Consider the following 26,753-nt stretch of genomic DNA (forward strand, 5'->3'; position numbering starts at 1 on the left):
TTCAGAACCAATTTTTTTTATTTTCACATGTGTAAAAAAAGAAAATGAACCACATAATTTGTTGTGCAATTTGTCCGGAGAATGCCGATACCCCATATGTGGGGAGGGACCACTGTTTGGGTGCACAGTAGAGCTCAGGAGGGAAGGAGCGCCATTTGGCTTTTTCAACATAGAATTCCCTGGAATTGAGATCGGACACCATGTCGCGTTTGGAGAGCCGCTGATGTGCCTAAACAGTGGAAACCCCCCACAAGTGACACCATTTTGGAAACTAGACCCCCTAAGGAACTTATCTAGGTGTGTGGTCAACACTTTGAACCCCCAAGTGCTTCACACAAGTTTATAACGTAGAGCCGAAAAAATTAAAAATCATTTTTTTTTCACAAAAATGATCTTTTCACCCCCAATTTTTTATTTTCCTAAGGGTAGCAAGACAAAATGGACCCCAAAAGTTGTTGTGCAATTTGTCCTGAGTATGTCGATACCCCGTATGTGGGGGTAAACCTCTGTTTGGGTGCACAGTAGAGCTCAGAAGGGAAGGAGCGCCGTTTGACTTTTTCAACATAGAATTCTCTGGAATTGAGATCGGACACCATGTCGCGTTTGGAGAGCCCCTGATGTGCCTAAACAGTGGAAACCCCCCACAAGTGACACCATTTTGGAAACTAGACCCCCTAAGGAACTTATCTAGTTATCTAGGTGTGTGGTCAACACTTTGAACCCCCAAGTGCTTCACACAAGTTTATAACGTAGAGCCGAAAAAATTAAAAATCTTTTTTTTTTCACAAAAATGATCTTTTCACCCCCAATTTTTTATTTTCCTAAGGGTAGCAAGACAAAATGGACCCCAAAAGTTGTTGTGCAATTTGTCCTGAGTATGTCGATACCCCGTATGTGGGGGTAAACCTCTGTTTGAGCGCACTGCGGAGCTTGGAAGGGAAGGCGCGCCGTTTGACTTTTTAATCTCTTAATTGTGAGAGCGGACGCCATTTTGGGTTTGTAGATGTGCCTAACAGCAGAAACCCCCCACAACTGACCCCGTTTTGGAAACTACACCCCTCAAAGATTTTAATCGGGGGTATATTGAGCAATTTGAACCCACATGTATGACACAGAGTTTGATAACATTAGGTCGTCATATTGAAAAAATTCATTTTTTTCCACGAGAATCTTGTTTTAGACCTGAATGTCTCACTTTTTCAGAAATAACATCAAAAAGTGGACCCCACAATTCGTTACCCACTTTATTATGAGCGCAGCGATATCCCATATGTAGTAAAAAAGTTCTGTTTGGACAAATGGCAGGGCTTGGACAGAAAGGGGCACAATGTGACAAATTTGGCTTTATTTGAAATTGAAGATCCAGGACCCATTCAAAGCTTCTAGAGACATTGAGCAAAAAAGAAAATCCTTCCAGGAATTATTACTCACAGAGGGAGGCATGCTCCTAAAACACAATGGCTGACTATAAAATTGGTCTTGCTAACAAAACAGTTGTCCCGCATTTGCGTATATTGTAGCAGGAAGAATAAACTGTACTGGAATGAAGGGCAAAATGTGTAGGAAAATGCAGCCAACTATGTGGCAAAGCGGAGTTTGTTCCAAAGATGAAAGAACACCATCAGGGCTAGAATGGCAGACACTTTCAGAGACTGGTCGTACAACGTCCTTTTAGCTCCATCAATCCCTATATGAGAGACGAATGTGCCAATAGACGTGGTACACCATAGCAAGCTCCCACCCGCCAAGGTCAGAACCGCTATATGCACAAAACAACCAGTTCTCTATAGAAAGTATTGTCTGGTACCAGAGGTTCGGCAAGAACCATAAAGTAAAGCCCATAGTGTATAAGTACGGAACTTCCTCATTTTTTAGAAATCCTACAATAAAATGATCATGCCCGTATCATCAACATAAATATAAGTAATATAAATGGAAGCCAAAGTTTTGTGTAGCAAGACAGTTATAAAAACAGTCAAAGTTAGATAAATGGTCAAAAATGTTTGTGAGTAATCAAGTCCTAGAATTCATTTTCAGATAATCTCACTTTTCATGATCATTTCTGGGGTCCACATTCTAACGCTTATTAACATAGGTACGTGGACGAGAATTTGTTGGAATAGTAGTTTGGTATGGGATTGATCGAGTCGTAGAATTTTCAGATGACCTGACTTTGCAAGAACATTTGTGGGGTCCACACTCTAGAGCGTACAGACGTGGGTACGTGGATGAGAATTTGTTGGGATAGTAGTTTGGTATGGGATTGATCGAGTCGTAGAATTTTCAGATGACCTGACTTTGCAAGAACATTTGTGGGGTCCACACTCTAGAGCGTACAGACGTGGGTACGTGGATGAGAATTTGTTGGGATAGTGGTTTGGTATGGGATTGATCGAGTCGTAGAATTTTCAGATGACCTGACTTTGCAAGAACATTTGTGGGGTCCACACTCTAGAGCGTACAGACGTGGGTACGTGGACGAGAATTTGTTGGGATAGTAGTTTGGTATGGGATTGATCAAGTTCTGGAATTAATTGTGAAATGGGGTAAAATGGGATCTACTAATTAAAATATTATTTATCAATTGTTCCAAATTGTACTACTGGGGCCACTAAGCAGAAAATAAAAATTATTGAAAAAAAGCAAACTAATAATTGTAGGTGGTGTGGTAGGTCTCAAAACAGGGGGAGATACAAAGGCCTGGTTGGGATGGGCATGTGGGGCAATAGAATCGGGAATCACTCCGCCTGCCATGCTTTCTGCAAACTCGGCACCTTTTTTGAGGATACCTTTGGGTGGGAGTGACAGGGATAGGGTGAGGAAAATGGCGTTCTGAAAGTCTCCGGGAATCCTCAGAGTCGAAGGCTTCCCCCGGTGCCATGGACTCAAATATGAGGCTCTCTACTACTTTCTCCTGAAAGTGCAGGAAAGTTAGCGGTCATTGAGATTTTTTATATAGGACAAAGCTGTTGTAGGTGGCAGTCTGAATTAGATAGATTCCCACCTTTTTATACCACGCCCTGGTCTTCCTCTTGACCAGGTATGGTTGCAGAACCTGGTCTGACAGGTATACGCCACCCATATGGTTGTTATAGTCTGTGACGCAGACAGGTTTTTCTTTGTCCCTGGTGGCACCCCTCTCTCTGACCGTCACAGTGGTGTCCGTATGCAGTGTGGAAAGCATATAGACGTCCTTCCTGTCTTTCCACTTCACTGCAAGTAGTTGGTCGCTTGCAAGTGAAAATGACGCCCCCCTCTCCAAACGTCTGGACACCAACTGTGACGGAAACCCCACTCTGTTTTTCCTCACTTTCCCACAGGCCCCTGTATTTGCAGCATGGAGGGATTTGTATAGGGGGATGCTAGTGTAATAATTATCTGTGTACACGTGGTACCCTTGATTGAGAAAGGGCGTCATTAGCTCCCAGACAATTCTGCCTGGGATACCAATTGTCTGGGGGCAATTTGGGGGGTTTATTTGGCGGTCCCTACCTTCATAAATTAGGAAAGTGGACGTGTACCCTGATGAGCTCTCGCAAGCTTTATATAATTTTACGCCATATTTGGCTCTCTTGGAGGGAATAAATTGGCGGAATGACAGACGGCCCTTGTAGCTCATCAAGGACTCGTCGACTGCCACATTTTGCTCTGGGGTATAGGAATTTAGAAAGGAAGTTTTTAGGAGGGAAATTAGGGGTCTTAATTTATTTAGCCGATCGTAGTTGGGGTCAGTTCTTGGGAGAGCTTGGGAATTGTCACTGAAGTGGAGGAATCTCATCAGGGCTTCGTAACGGGCTCGGGACATGATGGCTGCAAATACAGGGGTGCAGTGGACAGCTTTTGTTGCCCAGTGTAAGAGCGGAGAGTGGTTTTTTTTACTATACCCATATTCAGGGTGAGGCCTAAGAATTTTTTTAATTTCGGGGACATTTGTGGGGATCCAGGAACGGGAATGAAAGGCAGTGGGTTTTTGGGAAATATATTGCCGGGCATATAGGTTAGTTTGGTGGACGATTAATTGCAGGACTTCGGGGCTAATGAAAATTTCAAAAAAATCAATGGGGGTAAAATTGGCGACATCTACTTTTATTCCAGGGACTGCAGAAAAAGGGGGAATTTGAGGGGAAAATGAGGTGTCATTATACCACAGCGGTGGGGGGACTGCGGTACTTGGTCCTGCCTCTGAAGCTTCAGGAGTGACGACCGACTCCGCTACCACCGGGCTGGGGGATCCCGTGGAGGAAGAGTCGTCATCACTGTCTGAAAGCTGCTCAGCTTCAGGGGCAGAATCTGTTTCGCTGCCGGAGCAAAGCAGGCTGTAAGCTTGCTCTGCGCTAAAAGTTCTGCGAGCCATTTTATCTAATTCCTCCCCTAACCCTAACCCTAAAAAATTAAAAAAAAAAAATAATTTTTTTTTAATTTTTTTTATAATCCTCTGCTGATGATGCAGGGATTACGGAGAATGGGGGTGGGTAAATTGGATGCTGGCGGAGGCAGATGATATGTTATTTGTAACTGACAGGGCAGCACTTGAACTGTAGTCTCTCTCTCTTCTCTCCTAGAACAACTACAAGGAGAGAAGAGAGAGGTACAGCCCAAGTGCTGCCATATTTATTAAATATTAGGGGTTTTGATCACTGTAATTGGACATGTTACAGTAATCAAAACCCAGCAGCCAATGAGAAAATTCTCATAGGTTGCTGGGTCTCTGCTGGCAGATCATGGCAGGCGCACTGCGCATGCGCCCGCCATTTTCTTCCAGCAGAGAAGAAGGGGGGCCAGGAGCAGTGGGCTGGGGACCGGGGACCAAGGGCTGTGGACCGGGGACAGGGGGACATCAGGAGGAGGTATGGTGGGAGGCTCGGGGGCTCTATTTCTCTCCCCTCTGATGTGCGATCACATCAGAGGGGAGAGAAATGCAAAGCATTTTTTTTTTTTTTTTTTTTTTTTTACAAACTATTTGCAGCGATCGCAATCCAGGGGGTCTGTAAAAACAGACCCCAATACACCGGAGGAAGCTAGGCTTTGGCGGGCGCATCTGCACATGCGCCCGCCATTTTGGAGCCCGGACAGGAAGGAGGAGGGTCGGGGACCGGCGGGGCACCTTCTCCGGTACATAAGGTACCGTGGGGGGCTCGGGGGACACTATTTCTCTCCCCTCTAATGTCCGATCACATTAGAGGGGAGAGAAACACAATACTAATGCGTTTTTTTTTTTTTTTTTGCGATCGCCGGTAAACGGTTAATTACCGGCGATCGCAAAAGCGGGGTCGGTGAAAACCGACCCGAATCATGTTCTCTGGGGTCTCGGCTACCCCCGGCAGCCGAGACCCCAGAGAAAATCGGCCTCTGGGGGGCGCTATGTACTTTTTCCACAGCGCCGTTAATTAACGGCGCTGTGGCTTAAGTACCCTTAGCGGCCGCCGTTAAAAGGCGTATCGGCGGTCGCTAAGGGGTTAATTTAGGTGCTTCTTGAATTAGTGGGGCATAATCTGAGCAATCAGTGGGCTTTAAACCCTTCAACAGATTCATAACACAGGTAGTGGTATTGTCATCAGGAAAAAAACAATGCATGTGTGTATAGATGTGTATTTGCTGCAGCACAAGCAATACATCCTACAAAGATATTCTGGACTCGTACATTGTATCTTAAGGTACCTTCACACATAACGATATCGTTAACGATATCGTTGCTTTTGGTGACGTTGCAACGATATCGTTAAGGAAATCGCTATGTGTGACAGCGACCAACGATCAGGCCCCTGCTGGGCCATCGTTGGTCGCTGAACAAAGTCCAGAACTTTATTTCGTCGCTGGATCTCCCGTGGACATCGCTGGATCGGCGTGTGTGACACCGATCCAGCGATGTCTTCACTGGTAACCAGGGTAAACATCGGGTAACTAAGCGCAGGGCCGCGCTTAGTAACCCGATGTTTACCCTGGTTACCATCCTGAAAGTAAAAAAAAACAAACAGTACATACTTACCTACCGCTGTCTGTCCCCGGCGCTCTGCTTCTCTGCACTCCTCCTGTACTGGCTGTGAGCGTCGGTCAGCCGGAAAGCAGAGCGGTGACGTCACCGCTCTGCTTTCCGGCCGCTGTGCTCAGCCAGTACAGGAGGAGTGCAGAGCACAGCGCTGGAGGACAGACAGCGTTAGGTAAGTATGTACTGTTTGTTTTTTTTACTTTTAGGATGGTAACCAGGGTAAACATCGGGTTACTAAGCGCGGCCCTGCGCTTAGTTACCCGATGTTTACCCTGGTTACCGGCATCGTTGGTCGCTGGAGAGCTGTCTGTGTGACAGCTCTCCAGCGACCAAACAGCGACGCTGCAGCGATCCGGATCGTTGTCGGTATCGCTGCAGCGTCGCTTAATGTGAAGGGGCCTTTACCCATTCTAACCATAAATTTGTCCTTGGGGCTGTTTGTGTTTCTATAGAGAAGACTTCTTTCCAACTAAGACCTGGAATGGGGATTACTTCGTTAACTATATTTTGCAAACGTTCACCTGGGCCTGTTTTAGGTGTACTGGTAACGGGGGCCTTGGTTGCTCTGAAGCTAATATCCTGGAGCTGTATATGGCCTAAATTCCCATAGTATCCACCATTAAACACATTATGAAAATATCTTCCCAGCACAATTGTTATCTCTGGTAACACATATATAATACTGGATAATTCCCTCTACCACCCGCTGAGTCTCGGGGCACTTGACTACATCGCAGAAATCAAATCACCAGATATTTACCGGGGCCGTTAGGTTTACCCAGAGAATAGTGGCACCGGAATTCTTATTTACAATAGGGGCCGAAAAGGTAGGGGTGAGGATAGCCCCTGGCCCTAGGACCAAAAACAACAACATTTTTCTTTAATCACTGCTGCGACTAGGCGCTGGTCCGGTCTCTTTTGCAGTGTGAAGCGTGGATCCAGGTGCTCTTTTCTTTCAAGTTTTACTGACATAGCTTTTCATGACCATAAGACCACCAGACTTCAAGTTGTGACAAATATCGGTTTCTGCTGAATCTGGAAGGGAAGAAGAAACTAAAACATGGGTGTTAGCAACATTTTTTTACTAAACTGAATAACATATTGAACAGCACGGTCAATTTCTTCTGACAACTAATGAGACTGAAAATTTACAACTGAGAACCTAGCACCAAACAATATCTCCTATAGGGACAGGCTATGTTTTGAAATAGGGGTAGTACGAATATGTAAGAGCCCTGGCCATGGAGCCGTAGTCTCCTGCATCAATTTGGTCAATTGTCCCTTCAGTGTGCCGTTCAGCCTCTTAACTTTCCCTCTGGATTGTGGATGGTACGGAGTATGGAGGGCTACAGTGGATCCAAGCATTGTCAGAACCTCCTAATACACATGAGAAGAAAAGGCCGGGCCTTGGTCACTTTCAGCAACTTCTGGAACACCATATCTGCATATAACTTCCATTACCAGTTTCTTTGCTGTGGTCTTTGCAGTCACGTTGGTAACAGGGAATGCTTCTGGCCAACTGGAGAACATATCGACAACCACCAGACAATATTCATACCTTCCAGACTTAGGCAACGTGATGTAGTCCACCTGGAGCCTTTGGAAAGGATAGTCGGGCTTAGCAAGGTGCTTCGGGGGTACACGTTGAAGTTGACCGGGATTGCAGGTCTGACAGATACCTCGATGTGTGGGCCCATGCGCCCACGTGGCATTAGCAGGGTACATCCGCTTAGGGAGACACACAAGTTGGTCCTTTTTTCAGCGACCATTGTCCATACGTGCTCCATCCGCTTTCCACTGCTTCACTTCTTCCTTTGGAGACATTCTCTGCATCGTCATTAAGCGGTCTTGCGGGGTCCGACAGAAAACCTCAGTCTGGCGTAGATCATCAGGTTCCTGTAGAGTCAGTGTTTCTTGTAACTGTTTACGCTGAGAGCGTGTGGTCACCATAGCTGGTATGGTCTGTTCAACAGGCAGAAGAGCAGCGGCTTTTGCTTGCATATCCGCAAAGGCGTTACCAACAGTCTGTGGACTGTTCCTAGGCCCGTGCTCCTTAAATTTGATAATGGCCACCTGAGTAGGTAATTCGATTGAGTCCATGAGGGCTTTAACAGCTTCAACATTCTTCACTGAGTCCCGGCAGTAGTAACAAATCCTCGATTGGTCCATAGGCTCCGAAATCATGAACAATACCAAATGCATACTGTGAGTCCGTGTATATATTAGCCCGCCTGTCTTTGGTCAGAACACATGCAGTAGACAGATCCTGAAATTCTGCTTCTTGTCCTGACAGGATGGAGAGAGTGAGTGCAGCTTCGTGCACTACAGTTTCTTCCGTAGTAACAGCGTATCCAGTGTGGAGTCTGCCAAAATCATCAGCATATCTTGAACAGTCTTTCAGGGCATTGTAGAGAGGTTGCATTATGTGGGATGTGTCCGGTATTCACTGACAACAATAAGTACACAGTCCAAGGAAACGTTGGAGTTCAGTCACATCTTTTGTAGCTGACGGCTATTTTTCTTTCTTCTGTGAGGTGTCTGGCACCCTGAAGGAGACAGTGACCCAAAAATATCACTTGACCAAGGCAGAACCGAAGTTTCGAGGCCGAAACCCGACAGTTCAGATCTGCCAGATACTTGCGAAAACTAACAGTGGCAACAATGGCTTCCTGCTCTGTCTGTGCACACAACAAAAAACAAAAAAAATTACCCACATACTGAAGCAGCGTGACATAGGGATATTCTAACTGCCAGGGTTAACGACACTATCCCCCCTATTTTATTTATTTTTTTTCAAACTGATCGGGAAAGGGCGTGTAAGATACCGATCTCATTATATTCATCTGCATAGGGGTTATATAACATAAATACCATCTCACTATCATCTTGGCTCACCAACTCTCTAGGTCTGCTCAGGTGCACTTATACGTCCATCATATTGTCTTTGTCTGTATAATGGGAAAGGTTTGTTCTCAGGGTCAGCCAATTATTTTAGCGTAGCTAGCTAGTCAGAGGGCTTCCAGGGATAATACTCCTGTATCTGTCTTACACTACCTGATGTGGTTGGTTCTCTGGTGGTGGGGGTGACTAGATGACCAGTTGGGGGTGACATGACATGCTGGTCTACAGCTCCTTCCCAAAAGGATTACTGTCAGCTTACTCCCAAAGTTAATGTCCCCACTACCCACTATCCTGTGTCAGCTTCTTATGTCACTACATGTGATCTTATCTGGACAGGATTCAGCGTAATTCACTTAGGTTGGGTTGCAGCACAGATCATACAAGTTATTTCTCCAGTCTGGGTTTGTCTGACCGCAATGTTTACAAGTCCATCTGTCTTGTCTTGGTCTGAGAATTAACATGGCAAGGGAGATTTCCAGACACAGGGTTAAAATGGATATTGGAATATGACACTGGATTTGTGTAAGGGAGGGGGGCTGGAGCTGAAATCTGTTTCTTGGGCCACTGATAAGGAATGGAGCTGTGAGCTGTGCCCTTGCAGCTGTGGCGGGGGGGGACTAGAGAGCGAGTAAAGATCGCTGCAGCTGCTGATACAGAATAGGTTAAGTTCTTCTGAAAACTTTGGCCCCCCTTTCTCTGGCCCGCAGCACAAAGAGGAAAAATCAAAAAAACAATTCGCGCAGGGGTTCACCCCTCCCATCAGCTATAAACACAGAGATAAGAATTTACAGCATTCCTCAACACAAAAGAAGAAAAACAACAACGCAGCTATTTGACTCCCCCCTCCCATGGGGTGTTTTGGAAAACCACAGTAACGGAATACAGCAATTCTCAGACTCAATTAATTTCTACAAAACCTTCACACAATTCATATACCAAAACACCTTAGAAAAACCAATGATTGAGATATTTTATAACCAAACACGGGCTCTGCATCCTTTCATCTTTCCTCTCCATCAACCTTTTTGTTCTCTATGAGATGGTGCCATGTAGACGGCTGCAATCTCCCTGTCGAGGGCAATCCTACATGCTTGTACACCCTCTCGACATTCTTGACTGCCTTCTTGCCCTCCGTGACTCTACTATTGTCTTGACTTCCACAGCATCCTCATCTAACTTGTGGGGCACGGACTTCTTCTGCCATAAGAGACGCAACATGACTCACAGAATACTACGCCCTTCTGCAGTAGGCCGCTGACAGCGGTAACAACACTGGTTTCCCAACAAAAAAACACGGAGCCTCGCGTTCGACGTGCTGTCCCTAACCTCTGAACACCAGTGATTAACAGTCTACCCTGTCACGATATTCTAAACATTGGGAGGCGGTCTCCTAGTGAGAGCCCTCCACAGAAAAACAGGTGGTCCCCTCTCGGGACGTCTTAATTAGGCTACGTTCACATTGGCGTTCCGCCAATGTGCGTCGCTGTTGCGCCGGCGACGCAGCGGCGACGCGCCCCTATGTTTAACATAGGGGACGCGTATGTCGTTTTGGTGGCGTTTTTCGCCACGTGCGTCGTTTCCGACGCTAGCGTCGGACGCAAGAAAACGCTACATGTAGCATTTTCTGTGCGTCCGATTTTCGTCGGAAAACGACGCACGCGTTTGCGCGCGTTTTAGCGTGCGTCGCGCGTTGCGTCGCCGACGCACGGCGGCGCAACGCTAATGTGAACGTAGCCTTACCTATCTGGACAATATCACAGAGGCTGCGTCTCCTATCCCTTCTCAAAGCGGCCCCAATCCACAAACTTCCTCAATCTTTCACTCTATCACTACTAGGCAACAGTCACGGGTAGGATGGTTCAATGGAGTACAATGACCGGTGGAGGAGGTGTGGTGTACACGAGGACGCGCAGAGTGCGACGTCTCTCAGTTGCTGGTTCGAAGCGTGGCACGGGATCGCGCTCGGTCTCACCACTCGACCGGTCACTCCCCAGACCCAAGGAGACCACAGACTAACCAATAATGGCTGAAACACTAGCAAGTGTGACACATACATAGTATGTGATCTCCACTTACCGTGTTTAGAGGGTGATCAGTCCTCGAGGTCAGCCACTACGGGTGTCGTCCAGGGGGTCTCGGATCGCGGGCCACGCCCCACGTTGGGCGCCAAATTGTTGGGGTCGTCACGACAATACCCTTCATCCACCAGTCATTCCAAATCAGATTAAAAGCACTGGTACCGGATAAGAATGAGTCAGACAAAATGCTGGTTCAAACTCATTGCATGCTCGTGTGTAACGTCACAGCAACAACTGAACTTTATTTTCTAATACACAACATTATATGATCTATTGGGGGAAGGTGTGCAGAGGGCGGGGATAGGCAGGGTTTAAGCAATATATCTAGTATTCAGTCCTTCTGGTTGGCTCTGACATCATCTGGTGAATCTTCCTTTGCCCACATCTTGTTAAGTTTCGATTTCCAGAGAAATGATACTTGTCCTTCTGGAATGTGTAACTTGTTCCTTCAGCCGAGTGAAAGTGGGGCAAAGGTGAATACTGGCAGCCATCTTAAATACAGTTAAATTTGCATTTGGCAAGCAAAGAGAAAAACTTATTGTTTCACAGCATAAGAATATATATAAAAGTACAAAAGAGTATAAATACATATATTTTTACCTTGACAATGCCTACACACACACACACACACACACACACACACACACACACACACACACACACACACACACACACGCACACCCCCGAAGCCAAGCAAAAAAACAAGTGTGGGATTGCACTTTTTTGCAATTTCATCGCACTTTGAATTTTTTTCTCATTTTCTGTTACACGACATGGTAAAACCAATGATGTCATTCAAAAGTAGAGCTTGTCCCGCAAAAGATAAGCCCTCACATGGCCATATTGACGGAAAATTTATGGCTCTGGAAAGAGGGGGAGCGATAAACGAAAAAAAGCTCCAGGGGTGAAGGGGTTTAGAAACATGGATATGGACATATCTATGTAAATAGATATAGATAGATAGATATATAGATGTATCTCTGTATCTATCTATCTATCTATCTGTAATGGAGTGTGGGTTGGACAGAAATTACATCACAAATCTTTTTGAAGAGAGAGGAGGGAGGGGTTTGGTGTGTTTTTGGAGTGGGTGTGCTAGGTTCGGGCTTAGAGGCCTCTGCAATGAATCATGGAACTTGTAGTATTAGAGCACAATAAGTCAGGAGAAAGGAAGTTGTCGATTAACCCCTTGAAAGCTGGATCCAGCACTGAAGATGTGCTGCTACAGCATGATAATAGGTAATATTGCTAAAACAAACACAGTGGATGTTTTCAGTGGCACATAACAGCAAGATTTATGAAAAAAAAAAAAGTTATAGTAGTGGACAACTTCTTTAAGGAGTTTGTATGTTCTCCCCGTGTTTGTCTGGGTTTCGTCTGGGTTCTCCATTTTCCCTACACACCCCAAAGACATACTGATAAGGAATATAGATTGTGAGCCCCAAAGGGGACCGAGATGATGGTGTCTGTAAAGTGCTGCAGTATATGATGGCGCTATCCTTCTATATTATTTCAAAACACTCTTTTTCGGTGATTCCTTTGTATCTCCGTTCATTCTGCATCCACACACACAAGTGATACACCATTTGAAAGGTAAACTTGGCCCCTTCAGCAAGAAAATAGCCAAACAAACCACACATCCACGATGTGATCACAAAATACATTTTAAACATTAATTTTCATAAAGCTGCAGTAAGGAAAAAGGACCTGCAGGTGGCACCACACTACCCCAAAGCATACAACCACAAAGCTGAAACAAATCCTAACATTTGCCTTGGGGACTTTCCAGCTTGCCGAACTCCTTGCCCAGCTGATTTCAGGCAGGTACATATAAAATATTTGCTACATGTGTGGAAGTAGAATAAAAGTAAAACTTTACCTGTTTAAGACTTCGCTTTAAAGCTGAAGATATAAATGAATGCAGCCTAAAAGGGACCGGACAGGTTCTGAACCATCAGATTTTCCGGATTATTGGACAGTCATTGAAAAGTCTATCTTCCTTCTAAGGTTGCAGCTTATTGGTGACCTGGAGTCACCTCTGGTTCCAAGTAAAAAACTGCAGCGTTGACATAACTCAGACTGTACATTGTTTCCCGATGGAAGACATTGGTGGAAACAACCTTGCAAAAAGTGAAAAAAAAAATTCAACCGTAGGGGAAAAAAAAGGTAACAATAATCTGCAGATATTACATTTTTTTTAAAAGGGATATTCCCAATTATTATGCAATGGTGTAAATACGCTCAGTTATGGGGTCAATTCGCCTTCATCATTTTTACTGTCAAAATGGCACTGCTGTACAGGGAGCTGCTCCGTTCACATACATAGGGCTGTGTTGCACTTCCCTACATTGCAGATAGATGGCAGTGCTGCTGTGGAGAGGAGAAAAATGCTGTTGCCCCTGTTCTTTTGCAAGGTCCTGACGATCTGACCCCTTCTGATCAGTAACTAAAATACCATTATGTTTAATGTTGGGGGATCTCCTTTAGCCTGGAATCACACACAACGTATAAAAAAATCGGTCCATTTTACACGGACGAGAATCGCAGAAATGTTCCCTGAACAGTGATCCGTATGTCATCCATGTGCAGTGCGAGGAAGCGATTTTCTCACATTAAAGCATCTGCGTGACATCCGTATGGCTTGCAAAATGGACATATAATGGATCCATGGACTCAAATATTTGTGAAAACACACACATATATATACAGTATATATGTACACACACACACACACACACACACACACACACACACACACACACATATATACATACACATTCACACATGTGTGTGAATATATATGTATATGTGTGTGTATATATGTGTGTGTGTGTGTGTGTGTGTGTGTGTGTGTGTATATATATATATATATATTGTCAGTGACACACATACCGACAACCAATGTACGAAAACTTCGCACGGGCCAACTAGTATAACTAATAAACTAATATACGTTTAGTTTATTGAAAAAAAGTATTAGTATAATATGTAAGAAACCCTCCGACACCAATTTTATTCCATTTCTTTCTTTCTTTGAGTGTAATGAAATCGAACTTTATAAATGTAGGGGATGTCTGTGTAATGTACATTTTTATTTATGTTGTTCCTTGGTTTTTTACTTTGTGACCGCAGGGAAATTCCAAGAAGAACAAAAATCGATAGTTGATGCAGATGAGGGCAGATAACGCTGCTGCTATATCCGCCATGCAGAACGGGTCTGTGCTGGACGAAGAGTCCTGCCGTCACCTTATCCCTGTGATATATGTGAATCGAATCCCACCTGTCTGAGAGAGGATCTCGCCAAACATGAAATGTGTTAACCTTCCCGACAACACTTGTGACCTGACTGGAAAGTTTGGAACATCATCCAGAAAGAATATTTCCAATTCATCATTTTACCTCCTTTTTGAAAATTTTACAATTGCACTTTTTTCTTTTTCTTTTTTTATTTCTTTTTCTATTTTAAACCAGATTTTATTTCGTTACACTATACAGCTTTAAAGTGTTTTGGGTTTTTTTTTGTACTTTTTTCAGGCTTAATTTCCAAAATACATGAACTGTCTGTAATTCTGTGTTCTGTTTTGTAAGAGACTTGTAATACTACATCGTTATCTGCTCTGTGACCTCATAACAGAGACATAAAGGGAGAATTTTGTTCCATTCAAGGTCTGTTTACTTGTAAACAAATTTATTAGAATTTGCCTCCAATTGTGAAACCTTAATGTCTGTACATTGAACAAAGGAAAAAAAAAAGAAAGGAATTACTAAGTTTATCAATAAATTCTTACAAAATTACTGACTCCATGTATGCTATAATTTAACAAATCTGTGTCACTTAACCCCGTTAGGAGACGTAAATACTTTATCTGGGGCTAATTTATTTTTTTTAACAATGTGCTTAAAAACGAAGAGGTAGGTAATTATTGGCTTCCTGCCTGTAGTGCCCAGCAACGATCTGTTCTGGCACAGTCCGCTCCTGCCAGTGATTCAGCAGCTTGCACTGATGCCATGTCGGCAGAGCAGCGGCTTCTCATCCGCTCGGCTCTGTTGACCGGGCGTGACTGCTGACTGACAGCCGGCTGCCTAACAGCAGGAATCCAGCTATCGATCAACATGGCATCAGAAACCACGTCAACAGAGCAGCACGGAAGAGTTGCTCTGTTGAAGTGGAGCAGCTGAATAGCAGGCAGGAGCGGTCGGTGGCCGCTCTGAGTCGGCGTCAGCTACAACAGGCTGGTGGTTGCTCTTGTTAGCGACTACGTGCACTGCGGGAAAACAGCTATCAATCAACCTGGCATCAGAAGTCACGCCACGTCAATAGAGCAGCCCGGAAGAGGAAGAGTTGCTCTCGTGAAGTGGAGCAGCTGAATAGCAGGCAGGAGCGGTCGGTGGCTGTTCTGAGTCGGTGTCAGCTACAACAGGCAGGTGGTTGCCCTTTCTAGTGTTGTTTTTGTTGGGTTGTGTTTTTTTTCTTTACCATGGTCCTACCTCTTTAATATCATATCACTGGGAAATGATCAAAATAATAAGGTGGTCTGCAGTTTCATGCACACCAGGGTGGCTGGGAACACTGTGAAGGGGCAGCAGCCCATTAAATCTTGGGATCAGTGGTGGTCTCAGAGCACCACTCTGTAGTCTTGGCACAACCCTCCACAATGTTGTAGCAATATAATAATCTAGAAGGCAAGGCACCGGACTATCTCCTTACTAAAAAAAAATAAAATCACTTTATTGATGACACTTTTTATTACTTTATTACTACGGCTCATTCACATTTTATATTATGACTTGATAAAGGCCCTGTGTGGCTGAAACATCACATGTAAGTTGTTTTTCTCTATTGCCTCATTGGGGGACACAGGAAACCATGGGTGTATGCTGCTGCCACTAGGAGGCTGACACTATGCAAATAAAAAAAGTTAGCTCCTCCTCTGCAGTGTACACCCCACCGACAGGAAGTAGGATATTCAGTTTAGCTTAGTGTCAGTAGGAGGTGGACACAGGTCTTTCATTAGACCCTTATCAACATCAATGTGCGTCGTTTTCTTTCAGGTTTTTTCCGGAAGGGATACAGGGTGAGCAGTCACACCTGTAGTCCCACAATGCGAACTATGAGTATGGCGTGTACTGCCACCCCGTATCCTCATAGATCCCTCTCCAGGACCAAGATCCTAGCACTCAAGCGTGCTCAGAAGTCCGGTCCTGGCTCCGTCCCCCACCCACTCGCCCACCAGAGCCTGTCGGTTGGAGGAGACAAGGACGTCTATCACCAGCTACCTGGACGTCTCATACCTTCCTTGGATTAAGGTTAGTAACGGACGACGTGGGATGTGTGAGGTGAGTATTTCCCCACCCTTCCCAGAGTAGGCAGGTTACCTTGAGCGGTCATCACTGTTACTAGGCAGCAGGGATCTTAGCTGCAGACAGCATTTGCAGGCACAGACTCCCTCATACGCGCGGCGGCCTTTGCAGGCGGCTGCGCCCCTTCTCGCGCTGCTCCCCGCCGGCAGCCACACTATCTTCTGTCTGGAGTGGCAGCCCTGCCATATGCCCCGGCGCGGTTGCCTTTGCAGGCAGCCGTGCTGTTTCCCTTTATTCCCGGCGGCCGAACTGTCCCCTTTTTTTCGGCGCGGCAGCCGCGCCGCTTCTTCTCCCGGCACTGCAGCCCTCTCCGGTGGCTGCCGGCCTCTAATTTAGGCCCTGGCTTCTACTCGGGCCTACTCTCCCGGTGCCGACTCCGCCCACTTCCTCTTCTCTCGGGCGGGCTTTTCTCCCGCCCGATTGTCATACCCGCCCACCGGCGCCATCTTGGTGCTCCCCTACAGGCGGTTTAGTCTGTACCCATTCCTGTTCAGAGCGGCTAGCTCCGCCCACTACTCCCAGCCGCACCATTCGGCCTGGGATCGCCGCTATCTTGTTGGGAACCGTTCTCCTCCGGAACTGGTGGCTATTCGCGCCCCCCCCCCCCTTCTGATCTGTGTGCTTTGTCCTTTCCCACCAGCGTGCATCTGCATCGGCCGGGTGCCCCGCCTCCATCTTCATACTGGTGCCCTGGACCTGTGTCCTGATGCCTGTCGCAGTTACAACCTTGGAGCAGACTACAGGACACTACAACTGCTGTGAGTAGCGCTGCTTAGCAGTTTGGCACTCTTCTCTGCATCTCTCCTGTTCCCTTAACCTTCTGGCATTCCTTAGTAGGTATGCTTACCATGCCTAATCCTATAGGAAAGTGTTCTCGTCGTCCTTTCATACAAGCCGGTCAACCGTGCAGCCACTGGCGTAATGCAGTCACTGATGTGATACGTATTAGTACTCTAAAGCCGTGCAGTCGATGGTGTATCACTACTCTAGACCCGTGCAGTCACTGGCGTAATACGTAGTAGTTCTCTAGACCCGTGCAGTCACCGGCGTAATAATACTCTGGAACCGCGCAATCACTGGCAAAGTAGCACTCTAGACCCGTGCAGTCACTGGCGTAATATGTAGTAGTTCTCTAGACCCGTGCAGTCACAAGCTTAATTGGGTGAGTGTAAATTGACTCTACCTATTAAGCTGAATCCCCTTCTTTCTGTATACCTCCCCTTTTCAGGCTAAGAGAACCCAAAAGTCTAAGCATAAGGAATGTTCCTTGTGCACGCAGCCCCTTCCTGACTCCTACCCTAAAAGACTTTGCAGGGGGAGGCTGCGGTAGCATCCGCTGATATAGGGATGATAATAAGAGAAGAGCTCCAGGCTTTAGGACAGTCTAGCGGACCTAAGAAACATAGTCGGAAGAGGAAGAATGTGGCCCATCTCCAGTTCAGAGTCTGAGGGTGTCTAGATCCGATCTTTAAACTCCTCCGATTAATCATCATCAAGGTCATCTGATGAGGGGGTCGTTTGTGCTTTCCCATTGACAACTTAGGCTACGTTCACATTAGCGTTTCCCGACGCAGCGGCGACGCATGCGTCATGCGCCCCTATATTTAGCATGGGGACACATGGACATGCGTTGTGCGACGCATGCGTTTTTTTTTGCCGCAAGCGTCGGGCAAAGAAAACGCAACAGGTTGCATTTTTTTTTGCGTCGAAATTTCGGCAAAAAACGACGCATGCGTCGCAAAACGCAGCGTTTTTGCGTGCGTTTTGGTGCGTTTTTATTTGCGTTGTGCGTTGCGTCGCCAAAGAGGAGGTATCCCTTCAGTGACGAAGAGTTGTCTACCTGATCCAAGGTCAATAAGGTGGATGCAGCAGTGGTGTCCACATCGAAACAATCTGTCTTGCTGGTGGAGGATGCAGGCATCCTATCTGACCCGTTAGATCGTAAGACTTTGCTTAAGAGATCGTGGGAAGCTTGTAACGGAGCTTTTAAACCAGTTATATCCAATACATGCACTGCAAGGTCGATGCTTGTATGGGAAGACCAGCTAGAGCAGTAGATCAAGGAGAAAGTGCCCACAGAAAAGTTACTATCTGCCATTCCGTTGATCAGAGGGGTGGCAGCGTACCTGGCGGATGCATCAGCAGATTCCCTACGCCTGGCGGCTGGGTCGGCTGGTTTGGTTAATGCTGCTTGGCGAGCTCTGTGGCTAAAGCTGGAATGGGGATGCACAGTCAAAAGCAAAACTTTGCGCAATCCCGTGCCAGGGTGAGTTCCTGTTCTGTAAAATACTTGACCACATCCTCACCAAGGCGTGAGAGAGAAAGAAGGGGTTCCCTAATCAGTTTCTTCCATCATACAGGAGAGTGTTCAGAAAGCGCCCGTTCAGTAGGAGAAAGCCAGAATGAAAGTCAGAAAGACCACTGGGAAACAAAGGAAGTTAAACAGAAAGGTGCCTTGTTTAGTGGATCCTCTGCGGCAAAGTGTTACAGGTTCTGTTGGGCCAAACCCTCCAGTAGGAGGCAGATTGAAATTTTTCTTCCATAGCTGGAAGGAGAAAACATCGTCATTGGATCCTGAACCTAGTAAGGTTTGGGTTAGAGCTGGAATTTTGTCCGATTCCTCAGGATTCATTTATAATGACATCTCCTAAATCACCGGCACAGCAAAAAGCACTGGAGTTAGAAATTCTGACTTTATCGTCTAAAGAGGTCCTGGTAAAGGTCCCTGAGGGTCAGGAAGGAAGGGGATTTTATTCTCCTTTATTCCTGATCTATAAACCAGATGGTTCGTTTAGGAGTATTAGAAATCTCGAGAGGTTAAATACTTTTCTCTGTAATCATACATTCAAGACGGAATCAATCAGATCCACTATCAAACTTTTATTTCCCAGATGTATGATGTCCAGACTGGATCTGAAGGATGCGTATTATCATCTTCCCATACATGCCGAACATCAGCAGTATCTCAGGGTGGCAGTCAGCTTGGCAGGCCAGATCCGCCATTGTCAATTCTCAGCAATGCCGTTCATTAAAGTGATGTTAGAGGTGATGGCTTATATACTCCTAGTATATACTCTCCTAGTGTATCCTCACCCACCCCCTGCAGACTGTGAGCCCTCGCGGGCAGGGTCCTCCCTCCTTATGTACTCGTGTGCCTTGTTATCTGCTCATGTTTAATGTATTTGTCTATATTTGCCCCGTATTCACATGTAAAGCGCCATGGAATAAATGGCGCTATAAAAATGTATAATAATAATAATAAATATACATCAGCAGGCTACGCTGATCATACCATATCTAGATGATTTCCTTGTGGTAGGAAAATCTGCCTCCCAATGTAAAAGTCGCCTTTCTGACACAATTTCGTCCTTACAGGCGTTGGGATGGAATATCAACTTCGAAAAATCCAGACTGGTTCCGGAAACCCTTCATTCTTTCTGGGAATTACACTTGAATTCTGTAAGTCAAAGCTGTCTTCTCCCAGAGACAAAGAAGTTGACCATAATGACAAAAGTCAGGTCAGCGATGGATAAACCTCGAATGTCATTAAGAGAGGCCATGTCCCTCCTGGGGTCCCTTACCTCAAGCATTCTGGCAGTCCAATGGCCCCAGTATAATACCAGATGCTTGCAGCATGAGATCCTCTATGCGGAAGAATACTTGCAGGGGCATTTAGCGGGAATAGTAACCCTATCCAAAGAAGTAATAGACTCCCTGTCCTGGTGACTGGACAAGAACCATCTTTCCAGGGGGTTCCATGGGTAATACTCTGGATGGTTTTAATTACCACTAATGCTAGCCCTGAGGGACGAGGCGCCCATATGAGGGATAGCCTAGCTCAGGGCCAGTAGGATATAGGAGAGATAGAAGACTCCTTCAATTTGAAGGAATTGAAAGCAGTCAATCATGCATTAAATCACTTTCTTCCACAGATCCGAGGGTCTCGCGTAAGGATCTTATTGGACAATACTGCGGTGGTCGCGTATTTAAATAATCAAGGCGGAACGCAATCAGAAAGGCTAATGTCTACAACAATGGAGGTTTTCAAGCTGGCCAAAACCCACCTATTGTCTCTCTCAGCCGTTCATGTCAGGGGAGTGGAAAATATAAAAGCAGACTTTCTCAGTCGCCATATGTTACGTCAGGGAGAATGGCTTCTCAACGGCCGCTTATTCAAGAAGATAGTAAACTTATGGGGGCTCCCAAAAATAGACCTGTTTGCTACCAGAGACAACAGGCAGGTGCAGAGATTTGCCTCCCTGAACACAGCAGATCAGTCGGAGATGGTGGACTCTCTTCAATACTCCTGGCAGTTCAGTCTGGTGTATGCCTTTCCACCAATGATGTTGCTTTCTCTAGTCATCAAGAAAATCAGAGATGAGAAAGCAAGGGTGATCCTCATTGCACCTTTTTGGCCCAGGAGACCCTGGTTCTCTTGGCTCCGGGCCATGTCCCTATGCGAGTCCTGGATCCTCCCATCAGATCCAGACCTGCTCTCTCAGGGCCCATTCCTTCATCCTCAAGTGAAGGGCCTCCACTTGACGGCGTGGAACTTGAGGCAGTTATTAAGATCAAAGGGGTTCTCTGACCTTAACACACTTTTGCAGAGTAGAAAAGAATCTACAACTAGAATATATAGCAAAGTATGGAGGAAATTCCTAGACCTCTATACCGCAGCCTTCTCTAGGGTGGTTCAGATTACAGCCATTTCAGAATTTCTGCAAGAGGACAAGAGCTGGGCCTTTCAGTTAGTACAATGAAGATCCAAGTGTCTGCCTTAGGAGCCCTATATGGTTGTAATATAGCAGGGGATAGATGGGTCTTTCGGTTCATTATGGCATGTGAGCGCAGTAACCTGGTTCACATTCCACGTTTACCTCCCTGGGATCTGAATCTGGTCCTTGATTCCCTAACAGCTCCCCCATTTGAACCATTAGAATCCATTCCTCTAAAAAACATATAACTGAAAGATGCTTTATTAGTGGCATTAATATCTGCCAGAAGGGTTAGTGGTATCCAGGTCCTTTCCAAAGATCCTCCCTTCCTGTTAGTGTTTCAGGATAGGATAGTACTGAAGCCAGACCCATCATACCTTCCTAAGGTTGGAGTGAGATTTCATAGGACGCAGGAAATTTTTTTCTCTCCTTTTTTGATAATCCTTCTAGGAAGAGAAGTTTCACACCCAGATGTGAGGAGGGCAGCCCTGAGTTACATAGATAGAACTCGTTCCTGGGGGCAGAGTAGTGCTCTATTTGTGTCCTTCCTGGGCCACAGGAAGGGGTGCGGAGACACAAAAGGCACCTTGTCCTGATGGATCACAGATGCTATCAGTCTGGCCTACTCAGCAAAAGGTGAAAGTCCTCCGGAGGGGATAAAGGCACATTCGGCACGGGCTATGGCATCCTCCTAAGCTGAGAAGGTGGACGTTTCAGTTGACCTTATATGTAAGGCTGCAAATTGGTCTACCTTTTACAACCACTATAGGCTTGATCTATCTTCATCTTCTGACTTGGTTTTTGGGAAAAGTGTCCTCAACACTGTGGTCCCACCCAGGTGACAGTTCTCTGAAAGCCTCTTATGTGAGTGCTGTTGTGGCAAAGAGGAAAAAATTTTATTGAGTCCATGACAACACCCACTCACTATCCTCCCTTAGATATAATGTGAATGGATCACTTGGTTGTGGTTGTATGTATATTTGTACATATTTAAGATGTAAAGATTTATGATAAAAAATTGGACTAATACCTCCCAAAATGTTTATCTTTAAAATGCAGAATTTTGATATAAGAGGATATAAAATCCTTTTGAGTATGAGGATAAAAAGAATGATAAGCAGATGTTATTTCAGTTATATAGAAGAATGGAACTAAAGAGCATTTATATATAAATTTCGTATATTGTGGGTGGATGTTAAAAAAAAAAAAAAAAAAGAGGGTGCTGGTACTTACCCTGTTTTCCTGAAAATGACACCTAGCATTATTTTACAGGATTTTTGAGGATGATCGAAATATAAGCTTTACTCCCAAAATAAGCCGTAGGTACAATTAATAAAAAGTCAATGTAAATAGTGTCCCGGTCGCCATACATGTATGATAGGAAAATCAATTGGCAATAGAATGCAGAAAGACAGATAGAGCTTTCACCAGGGAAATGGGATGCCCCCCATCCGTCGATCTATTCATCCATTTGTCCATCCATCCATCCATCGGGTATTCAACATGAGGGTTAATTGCAAACTGAGCTGCTATTCTGGCATGCTGGGCATTATAGTTTAACAGCTGGATGAGGCCGAGGTTATATATTGCTTGCATGCATTATAATGAGGAGCAAAATACAGCAAATTGTCCATAGATGTCTTTACCGGATTATTCTGAGCTTTTGCACTCTCTGATCTCGAATGTCAGTGGTATCAATAGAGAAGAAAATGAGACCGAGCGGATGGCGAGATGTGTTTTTGCAAAGTCGCTTTCTCAGGAGCATTATAACAATTTTTGACCTTAGTGTTTTTTTTTTCTTACAAAGGCATCTGCTATAGTGATTCTAATGATGTCTTTGGCTCTTTAAATGTCCACAAGCTCCAGAAGGTGGCATAGCGAGACAATGCAACAGTGACAATGGTTCTATTTCTGTGAAGCAGGAGGCTACAATGTTTCCATTAAAAAGTCTTATCTGCTCCCAGTTCTTGCTCATAAATCATTTATATAATTGGTGTGCAGTTCATTTAAAGGGAGTCATTCTCCAAACGGAATTGTTTGTTAAGCGGGAGGATAGAAAAACATTGCTTTGAAATGTACAAAATTGGAAAATTAATGAATCCAGGAATGTTTTGCAACTTAATCTGCTTGAACTGCAGTTTAGAACTCGTCGCATACACACCATAGCCCTTCCCATTGTGCCTTATAACCCGATACAATTTAAAGCTAAACTTTTCAAGTAAAGTAAAATTTATGAAATTAAAGGGATACTCTCTATAACTTTACCAGCTGAATTCTATACCACTTTTTCTTGGCATATATAGGTTACTAATGTGTATAGGGGCGTTCCAACTCTCCCCCATCACATGATGTAGAAGGTGGCGAGGATGCGGCATACTTGATTTCAGACTGTTGATCTTTTTCTTTTCTGAAAGATAAGCCGCCACCAGATAAGTGAGGGATAAGTAGTCCTCTGATGACATCCTGCTTCAGAGGGGGTGATGATGAAAGTGACCCCAGCTTTAGTGGCCATTGCCACAATTTTTCTGTCCCCACCACCTACAGCTTTGGTCGACTCCACCACAGTACTTGCTTCTGAACCTGCTGCTGCTTTCCCTGAAATGAGACATCATAAGGGGTTGGTGATAGAAGCAGGGTGAGTGACAGCAGTGCCGCCCCACAGTTTATATCACCGCCCTCAAACAAATGGTCATCAGGGGCGGCAATGACGTAACTCGCCCTGCTTTTTATCACCGCCCTTGATGACGGTTCAGTTCAGGGAAGGAAACGGTGGTTATAGAAACAGAGACTATGGTGGCCACGACTGAAGCTGAGAGTGGCGGAGACAGAAGAAGTGATCCGTCGTTTCTCCATCACATCTACTGAATCAGGATGTCATCAGGGGATGATGGTGACAACAGTGGTAAGTGACCGCAGTGCCATCCCATGATAACTGTAGCGCCGTGCATGTTTTCCCCCCTCCCCCGGCAGGGACGCCGACTCAATCATCTTCTTGGACCCCATCCTGCACTTCCTTCCCCTCTGGCTGCTGCCCGTGGTCTGCACACTTCTTACAGATCTCTGAGCACTGTGCATTAGGGCGCATCCTCCATGTTAAAGAAATGGCATGCTCCGCCCTAAAATGTCCCCTGCCAATGGCTGGGAGAAACTTTAGTATTTAAGGAACCTCCACTTGATGACAGGTGCCTGAGCAACATATAATGTCAGTAGTTTGCACACTTGGTAGTTCTCAGGTCCCCTGTACACGCCAGTCAATTTATCTGTCCTGTACCTGTCTTCCTGTACTTGCCTTGTGTTTCTGTATTTCAGCTGTGCCCGCCAGCACTTGCCTGCCTCTATGTCAGCCGTGCCTGTCAGCCAGTATTCCAGCCATACCTGCCTACACAGACTTGCCGTGCCTACACTAGCCATACCAGCTGTGCTCTCCTGTATACCAGCTGTACCTGCATGCACTTCATGTGTTTACCTGTACACCAGCCATACCAGCCTGCACCAGCCATGCTCTCCTGTGTATCATCCTTGCCTGCCTGCACTTGCCATGAGCATCTGTATACCAGCTGTTCTTGTCTATCTGTACACCAGCCTGCACCTGCTGTGCTCTTCTGTATATCAGCCATGCCTGCCTGCACTTGCCATGCCCACCTGTATACCAGCTGTACCTGCCTGCACCTTCCAGTGCCTGCCTGCATATCAGCCGTACCTGCCAGAACCTGCCGCTCCTGTGTTCCTGCTGTGCCTGCCTGTACCAGCTGAACATTACCCTCTAGGCTGCTCCAACTTCCTGCCCTTTGGGGTCAGCTGCTGGGCATCGGAGGTCCATCCTGGTGTAGCACCTGATCGCCAGCTGGAGCCAAGTCTAACCCCACCATCAGGGGCTTTAGTGTAGAGTCTGGTGTTCATTCAGTTATGCCCCTCAGTTTCTCCTCTGATCATGGCACAGTGGTCCCACCACTCCCGTTACAATAATGTCCTGCTCCAGGAGGGATGATGGCAGCTGTGAGAAGTGACCGCCGGGCCGTCCTCCTGTGATCTCTTGTCTGAGACTCGCATCAAGTGACACGTCACAGGAAGTAAAAAAAAAGATGAATTAGCAGGATAGGGAGAATAACAGGGAGTATTATAAAAATACTAATTACAAAAGTGGATAGGGCTTAAAGATAGATATTTATAAAGGGCATTATAGGTATCGTTCAACCCCTTTAAAGGAACCTGTCACTAGGTTTCTCCCATATGATATGAGACCACCAATAATATGCTGTATATATTCCCCCAATCCGGCCTGCAAGACAAGAAAAACACCTTTTATTAAACTCAGCTGCAGGGCGGTCGGGTCCGATGGGCGTTGCTGTCTTGGTCCGGCACCTCCTTTCTTCTTTCGATGCCGTCCTCCTTCGGCGTTGCTGTTTTGGTCCGGCGCCTCCTTTCTTCTTTCGATGCCGTCCTCCTTCTGTGCTTCCTGTGGATGACGGGTCCCTACTTCATCCACGCAGTTTCCCCGGCATTGTGCAGGTGTCAAAGACCATGTCTTTCTTTTGTTGCAGGCCAGATCGAGGCATGTATACTGCATATTAGAATACTGTATATCAGGGCTGAAAGATGGTGGCCTTATCTCATATGGGACAAACCTGGTGACAGGTTCACTTTAAAGGGAATCTTCTATTAGAAAATAATATTTTTTAAGATTAAGTTTTTACATTTAGTAGAATTCTGGAAATATGTTGATTAGTAAAATCTACTAGGGTGATACAAAACGCTCTCTGGTCCTTTAAATAAAACTTTCCAAGGTGTTGTGTATAGTATACACGGTCAATGTGTACACCAGCCAAAAGTACCCCCATTCTGCCATCAATACCGGCTCTGAGGCTATTGGTTGCCAGACCCCCAATACATAATACTCGCACTACTGAGCACTCTCTGCCCCCTGAACACTCTCTGTATAACATACTGGTAATACCGAGAGCTCTTTGCTGTCTTTTAGTCGCTTCTTCCTACATTTATTATCCATTTTTATGCCTTTTGCATCGTTTTCCTCTTTTAGCAATAGTTCACAGAGTATATATTACACTTCTACTGTACTTGGTAAGAAGTGAACCGTCTGGGCTGCAGATTCGCTCTCCTGATTAGATTGCAAATTATTATTAATATTTAGGAAGAATTGATTTTTCTTATTTCTTTGCTGAGGTTATTTTTACAGTCACAGCCTCAGTCACATAAAAGAAAAACAAGGGATAATCAAAAAGCAATTTTCGGACACGGTAGCCCAGACCTCGGCGTCCTTATCTCAGCGGTATGGTACTTTGCTATATTTACATTAAATACCAGTGCTGCCTGTTCTGTCAGGTCATGATAACCCCGGTACAAGGGCAGAAGACAAGCAAAAGGCTGAAAATGTCCCTTAGAAAAGATGGTTCACGTAGGTGCTTGTCACTTAAGAAGTACATGCATTCCATCCCCAGGTAATGACCAAAAATTTTATTTATTCCCACTCAATGCCCTAAAGTTTGATGGATGCAAAAACACTGATTGTATTCAAAGTGGCTCTTACTTCTGACTCCAGAAAATCAGAAAATGGTTTAGATTTATGGGAAACAACAACTGCTGCCGTATTTGTCCCTATTACTGCCCCTGATACCCCAATACACCCCAATAGCACGGTGGCTCAGTGGTTAGCACAGCAGCCTTGCAGCACTGGAGTCATGGGTTCTAATCCCA

At 45.5% G+C, this 26,753-nt stretch overlaps 1 protein-coding gene across 1 annotated transcript in view; it reads left to right on the plus strand.

The window, feature by feature from the left end:
• The window catches only part of PPP1R21 (protein phosphatase 1 regulatory subunit 21), a 134,290-nt gene extending 119,530 nt beyond the window's left edge, over positions 1–14,760 (plus strand). Inside the window, exon 22 of the mRNA XM_069768652.1 lies at positions 14,098–14,760. Within this exon, the coding sequence (XP_069624753.1) occupies positions 14,098–14,127 (30 nt within the window). The 3' untranslated portion in view covers positions 14,128–14,760. The remainder of the gene's footprint in view (positions 1–14,097) is intronic.
• Positions 14,761–26,753: the final 11,993 nt, after the last annotated feature.

This window comes from Ranitomeya imitator, chromosome 5, assembly GCF_032444005.1.
Source record: "Ranitomeya imitator isolate aRanImi1 chromosome 5, aRanImi1.pri, whole genome shotgun sequence".
NCBI lineage: Eukaryota > Metazoa > Chordata > Amphibia > Anura > Dendrobatidae > Ranitomeya > Ranitomeya imitator.